The sequence below is a fragment of the Trachemys scripta genome, chromosome 3, assembly GCF_013100865.1.
Source record: "Trachemys scripta elegans isolate TJP31775 chromosome 3, CAS_Tse_1.0, whole genome shotgun sequence".
In the NCBI taxonomy this organism is placed as follows: Eukaryota; Metazoa; Chordata; order Testudines; family Emydidae; genus Trachemys; species Trachemys scripta.
This window is the reverse complement of record NC_048300.1, coordinates 67,674,057-67,680,212: the sequence shown is the minus strand read 5'-3', so window position 1 is coordinate 67,680,212 and position 6,156 is coordinate 67,674,057. Positions and strand designations below refer to the sequence as shown.

The following is a 6,156-nucleotide window of genomic DNA, read 5'->3' as shown; positions in this document are numbered from 1 at the left end:
TTGACCATATCAGGGGATCTGGTACTAAGCCCCAGATCCTCAAAAGTATTTAGGCACCTCACTCCCTTTGATTTTAATGGGAATGAGGAATCTAAATACCCATTAGAATCTGGGCCTTAGTTTCTTAGTTTCATTAGTTTCTGTGGGAACCAACAAGTGAATTTTTGAAGAGATTTATTACAAATGTTTGTGCTGCCTTCAGGATTTGAAATAAATAGGGCTCAAGGGGCAAAATAACCTTCCTCTATGAAACGGGGCAGGGGGAGAGGGGAAGACATAGTAAGACTTTGGGATTTGATTGTTAACAAGTCACTGTAACATGCCCTTTATTGCAAGTTTAATTAATACATTCAAAACAATAACACAGACAAAGAGATTCCAGTGACTGTTATAGATGTGGCAAACATTCCAGCCTGCTTTCCTTTCATTATTATTTATACAATATTTGGAACACTTGCAAAAATCATGTTCATTAAAGCCCTGGATATTGGCAACTAACCAATAACTGCAGGGAAGCAACAAGGTGGCTGGGGTTTTGTTTGTTTTTAAGAAGAAAAAAAATCACAAATGTCAATCAAGAAACACTGCAAAATAAAATGGAACCTCCTCAGCAGCTAACCTATTGCACAGAACTGCAGTGAAGCTTTGACAGTATTTTCAAAGGCTTTAGGGGCGTCAGTTGCAAACGTTCTGCAGCTCCTCTGCTGACCAAGGAGTGTTATATAGCCAGAGTCTTCCTTTCCCTTACAAAACTGTCAGGCACAAATGGGCAGAAGGATATTGGCTGCAAGGGACTCGGAAGCTCCTCCCAGAGACTGGATCTTGATATTTTTGGAGGATTTCTTTTAACTCAGTTACAAACCTTAGTGAAGGAAACAAGTTACCACAGCACCAGTAGCAGAGAGAGAAATCTCTGCTTCTAGGCAGAGCATAGCTCTCTGGCTTTCTCTCTCTTATACCTTCCTAAAGCTACCTTGGATGTGATTGTTCATTTCACTTGTGGAGGAAAACTGTACTGTCTGGTGGGAGGAAATGCTGATACTCTGGATGGTGGTGTGTCTGTGAAAACAAGGGGTGTAAGTGAAAGAGAGAGAAGATCATGAGGAAAAAGATGTTTTGAAGAAAAACAAAATCCAAAACATTTGCCTGAAAATTGATGGTGCTTCTGGGCTCAGTGTTTTTTCTCTGGAGGAAAAGGTTGAATTTGGTGCAGTGCTTACAGTCTATCTATCCAGCCGGTGAACCTTATTGGATTGAAAATTCTCTATTGTGGATGTAACCTGGGACATTTTTAGGACATTCTCCTGTTTTATAAAAATCATCATGAATTCAGTGGCTGGAAATAAAGAGAGAATTGCAGTCACAACCAGAAGCAGGAAATACGGGGTAAGTTATCCATACATGAAATGCAGGGAATCTTAAATCCATCTGCGCTAAGGGTTTTAATTCCCCCTCCTTCCCAAGGATCCATGCTATAGCTTTCCCTGTAAACCTGTGACAAATGATACCAACATGTGAACCTTATTAAGCTGCATGTTCCCATTCAGAGCTTCACCTGGCTGAGTATATTACTTGGTCTATTCAAGCAGCTCTCAACTGCATGAAGTACACTGGGTTCCTTTCCCCCTGCGATCGCTGTAGACTTTCGCCCTCCTCATCCTCCCTGCATAACTTTGTTTTTATTTCTAGCCCCGGGTTGCATTTCAATGTGCGATTCGAGCTGACCTCGCTTTGCACGGCCCCATACCTGTCGGGATCGATTCTGTCGATCACACGTGCAGTGTGTATTGACACCCCCTGCCCGGGAAGGAGTCCCCGAGCTACCGCAGTGCGTGGGGCTGGAGACCGCCGTGGGGTGGGGATCGGAAGTGGGACCGGTACCGCTTTGCCCCCTCCCGGCCCCAGCTGCTCTCAGGTGGCCGCCCGGAGACAATGCAGGGCGCGGGGGGCCGGGCGCTTCGCAGCTGGGGTCGGTCGAGCAGCCGCAATCACCGACTGCAGCTGGCCTGCCCCGCGAGGTCTGCCCGCCGCCGCCCGCGCCTCACTCGCTGCCTCCCCCTCTGCTCCTCCTCCAGGTGACCGAGCCCTGCTCCCCCACCAAGCCCGCGGCCCCCTTCTCCCCCGAGAGCTGGTACCGGAAAGCTTACGAGGAATCCCGGGCTGGGAGCCGCCCAGCCCCAGAGGGAGCCGGCTCCGTCCTGGGCTCGTCCGGCACCCCGTCCCCCGGATCGGGCACCTCCTCGCCGGGCTCCTTCAGCGGCTCGCCGGGTCCTGCCTCCCCGGGCATCGGCAGCAGCTCCCCGGGCTCGCTGGGGGGCTCCCCGGGCTTCGGCACGGGCTCGCCGGGCTCTGGCAGCGGGGGCGGCTCCTCCCCGGGCTCTGGCAGCGGGGGCGGCTCCTCGCCGGGCTCCGGCAGCGGGGTCTGGTGCGAGAACTGCAACGCCCGCCTGGTGGAGCTGAAGAGACAGGCTTTGAAACTGCTCATCCCCGGGCCCTTCAGCAGCAAGGTGAGCCGGGCCGGGCGGGCGGGAGAGCCGCGTGGGCTGGGTTCCCGCCAGGGGGGCACGGCGGGCTGAGGGCAAACACTCCCTGGGGGCAGGCGGGGGGCATTAACTGCCCCTCCACAGCTCATGCTCCCACCCCCATTCACAAAGCCAGCGGGGCTCCACTGACGCCAACAGACTCATAGCCAGGATTGATGGCGGTCGGGGTCACCCCTAATTTGAGGGGCGGGCTTTTAAATACCGTTTTTATTCCCCATTTCCTAGCTCTTCTTTCCTTCCAGCCCCCCGCGCTTTGTCCCTGTTGGAATCTCTCCGCCGCCCTTGCACATGTGGAAGGCTTCTGGACGTTTTGAGTCAGTCCCTCAAGCCTTTCTTTGCCTCCCCCTTTCATTCCATTGTTGGTATTTTTGTTCTCTGATTCCCCAGGTACCTATTGTATTGTTTGGTAACAGAGAATGGGTTACGGTGCAAATGTCTGAGCATCTGTGGTCCCTCTCCCACTTCATACCGCTTCTCTCTTCCTCTCTAGGGCCAGACTTTCAAACAAGCGCCCAGATCTCTCTAGGTACTTACTTGGCCCTTAACACTAGTATCTTGAGTACCTTTTAATTATCAATACAGTTATTCTCATAGCATCCCTGGAAGTTAGGAAACTACCATTAGCCCTATTTTACAGATGGGTAACTAAGGAGGAGAAGGTACCTAAACTCACACAGGGAGTCTGTCAGAGCAAGCAATTGCACCCAGGTCCCCAGAGTCCCCAGCTACAATCTCAAACATAAGGGCAATGGTCTCTCTTAAAGAGATGAGGGATCTGGCCACAGGTGTCATATTGGGAGCTGCTGGGTGCAGAGCATTTTTGAAAATCTGGTATTATTTAAGTGTCTAAAGCAGAGTTGTTGTTTTTTTGGCTCTGATTGTGGGTGGTCAGCGTTGGAAAATGTGGCCCTACTAAAGCCATCCTCTGTAGTCAGTAGTTTTTCCACTTGTATTGCAGATGAAGATTAAGGTGAACAGCCCTGAAAGAGTGATCAGCAGCTCTTGTGCTGATTGAGTGCCAACAGAATTGTAAGCACTGGACTCCTCCATAGCAACCCTGCAAGTGCTGTATTGTGAATAGGTCTACAGCTCCCAGAATGTAACACAATGCAATTGTGTTTGCACTGTTGGGCCCAAGTACTATCAAATGATAATATTTACTCTTCCACTTCAAAGAGTTTTCATTAGTGGTTACAATAAAGAAGTACCAGGAAAAGAGCTGATTGCTGTGAAAGGGTCTTTAGTACTGTTGTGGTGTGTGTGTGTGTTTGTATGTATGTATGTGCTGTGCTGTGCTGTGAAAGGGAATCAGTGTGATCCCAAACAACAGAATAAGGGCTAGTAGTAACCTCATCTCAATAGCTGGTTTGTTTAAGCTGAATTATTCACAAACGGGAGGGAAAAAATGTATGTTGAAAGGGTTAAATTGACTTAAATATTCATAACTGCTGCTGAATCTTGAGGAAGCTGTGCTTGGAATTAATTTATTTAAAATTTTCAGGTTACATGATATGCAACAGCTATGACTTGCCAGCTTTGGAATTACTGCCCGTGTGATTGTCATAATGTGAGCTTTGAGATAAGAGGGGGAATCATATTTTACAGTAATGGTTTGGATAAATCGTAAACTGTAGGGTTTTCTGCCCATCATAAAATGTCAGGCATTAAATGATAGATCTCATTGTATGAAGTAAAAACTCTTCCGCACTCTTGTATGGTTCTCTATTATAACACTCTAAAGGCTGCAGTCATTACCTTCATTCCCAACTGCATTAAATCCCCTGGAATCACTTACCTTAGCATTGTCCACTCAAATAAATAAATAAAATACATTTTAAAAAATCCAGCAGTCAATGATGGCATTATAGAGGCCTGATCCTGCAAGCCTTATGCACTTGAGTAATTCTTCCTTCCTCTCCTCCTTAATGTCCCTTCTCTCTTCCCCTTCCATTTAGCATGCCCCCCATTCACAAATGAATAAACAAATTATGGAATTAACATACCATTTACAAACCATCACTCTGCTTGTAGGTGTGCATGGATATCCCTTTTTCCTATCTTTTGTCTACCTTGTCTATGTAAGCAGGACTTAGAATTGTGACAGGGACTGTGTACTCTGTTTGTAGCTACCTAGGACAATGAGGCCTCATTCTTGGTTAATCTCTAGGCACTACCATAATAAACATAATGTGAGTAGTTCCATTGACTTTATTAGGGTTATTTGTAAAGATTCCTCATGTAAGACTTTCAGGATCAGGCCCACAAATGGATCTAGTGTATTACTGTTCTTAGCGTTCTGAAAGTTGCTGAACACCCTCAGCACCCACTGAAACAATTCTGCTCCCATTGATTTCAATGGGCGTTTGACAATTTAATTCAGTAGGAGCTGGTCAAATGGATGGTTCTCAGTATCCCTCAGGAGCAACTTGCTCAGCACCTTGCAGGATCCATAGTGTCCACTATAATATGGTTAATTACTAACATCCATTTGTAACTATGAAATATTGGGAGGATCATCAAATAGGGGATCTAAAAAGCATCAGTCATCTCGTATGGATCTAGCTGACCTACACGTTTTTTTGTTTTGTTTTGCTGCTACTGAAAGTAGCCTGGAAATTTCATAAGCATTATATCTATAGTCAGCAAAATATATTTTTTCATTTTGCATTTATATTGTATTTAAAATGCATATAACTTTGGATAGTTGATATTGTAGTAGTGAATATAATAATCCATTAGCAGCTTTATTTTGGCATATACACAATAGAGATTAATAGAATCTGCAATGATTTATCTGAACCTGTACCTACATAAATTCTTTCATACTGAGTAATCATATAATTTAAAATGTTTGCATATATCTATCTAGCCTAATACCACACTTAATTGCTGTGTAAGCAGACTGAGTATGAAGCTATGCAGTGAAGCATTACATCGGTACAGAAAAAGCAATACTTAACATGGAACAAGGCTGTCTCTGACTAGCTCATTGTTAACACTGAGGTGTGGAGCTTTAACTTTAACTAGAAACATTCATTCTAAATATGTCAACAGGATGGAAATGTAAGGTTTTTTTTGTTTGGCAGAAAGATTAGTTCTAATTACAGAAGTTCTACCTTAGTTTAACCATTTAAATGCTGCACTCCTGGCATCTGGAATAGGCATCATAAAGTTCAAATCCCTTTTCCCCTGGTGATAAAGATATAAACTATGTACACAAACTAGCTATCTGCATTCAAGGGGTTAAGTACTATGAGAATGAGATGAGTTACTGTAACTGTACCCTGAAATACATATGTGTTGGTTCTGATTAACACAACCGATCTTAGAAGGTTGTAATTATTATAGACTGTGCTGTATATTAAAAGGAATTCAGTATATTTTAGAGGCAATTGTAATGAAGTATGCCATTTGAACAGCAATAGGGACTGTCTCAGAAATGAATGACTATTGGTAGGTTTTTATTCCTTAATCCTTTTCTCCTTTAAAAGAGTTCATTAAGCTTTTTTCTGAACCTGGCCCATTTGGAATATGTCTTCAGAAGGGCATCAGACTCAACTTTATCTATAAACATGTATAATGTGATATCTTTACATTTACTATAGACTTGAGA

The 6,156-nt window shown here is 44.7% G+C and overlaps 1 protein-coding gene and 1 long non-coding RNA gene across 2 annotated transcripts in view; one reads left to right on the top strand and one right to left on the bottom strand.

The window, feature by feature from the left end:
• Positions 1 to 293: 293 nt before the first annotated feature.
• Positions 294 to 2,282, bottom strand: LOC117874656. Its single transcript, XR_004645045.1, has 2 exons — positions 2,148 to 2,282; positions 294 to 1,336 (listed from the first exon to the last, which is right to left on the bottom strand). It is a non-coding gene; the product is annotated as an uncharacterized LOC117874656 (long non-coding RNA).
• The window catches only part of KIF26B (kinesin family member 26B), a 411,172-nt gene continuing 406,323 nt past the window's right edge, over positions 1,308 to 6,156 (top strand). Inside the window, exons 1-2 of the mRNA XM_034764988.1 lie at positions 1,308 to 1,386; positions 2,076 to 2,507. Of these exons, the coding sequence (XP_034620879.1) occupies positions 1,324 to 1,386; positions 2,076 to 2,507 (495 nt within the window). The 5' untranslated portion in view covers positions 1,308 to 1,323. The remainder of the gene's footprint in view (positions 1,387 to 2,075; positions 2,508 to 6,156) is intronic.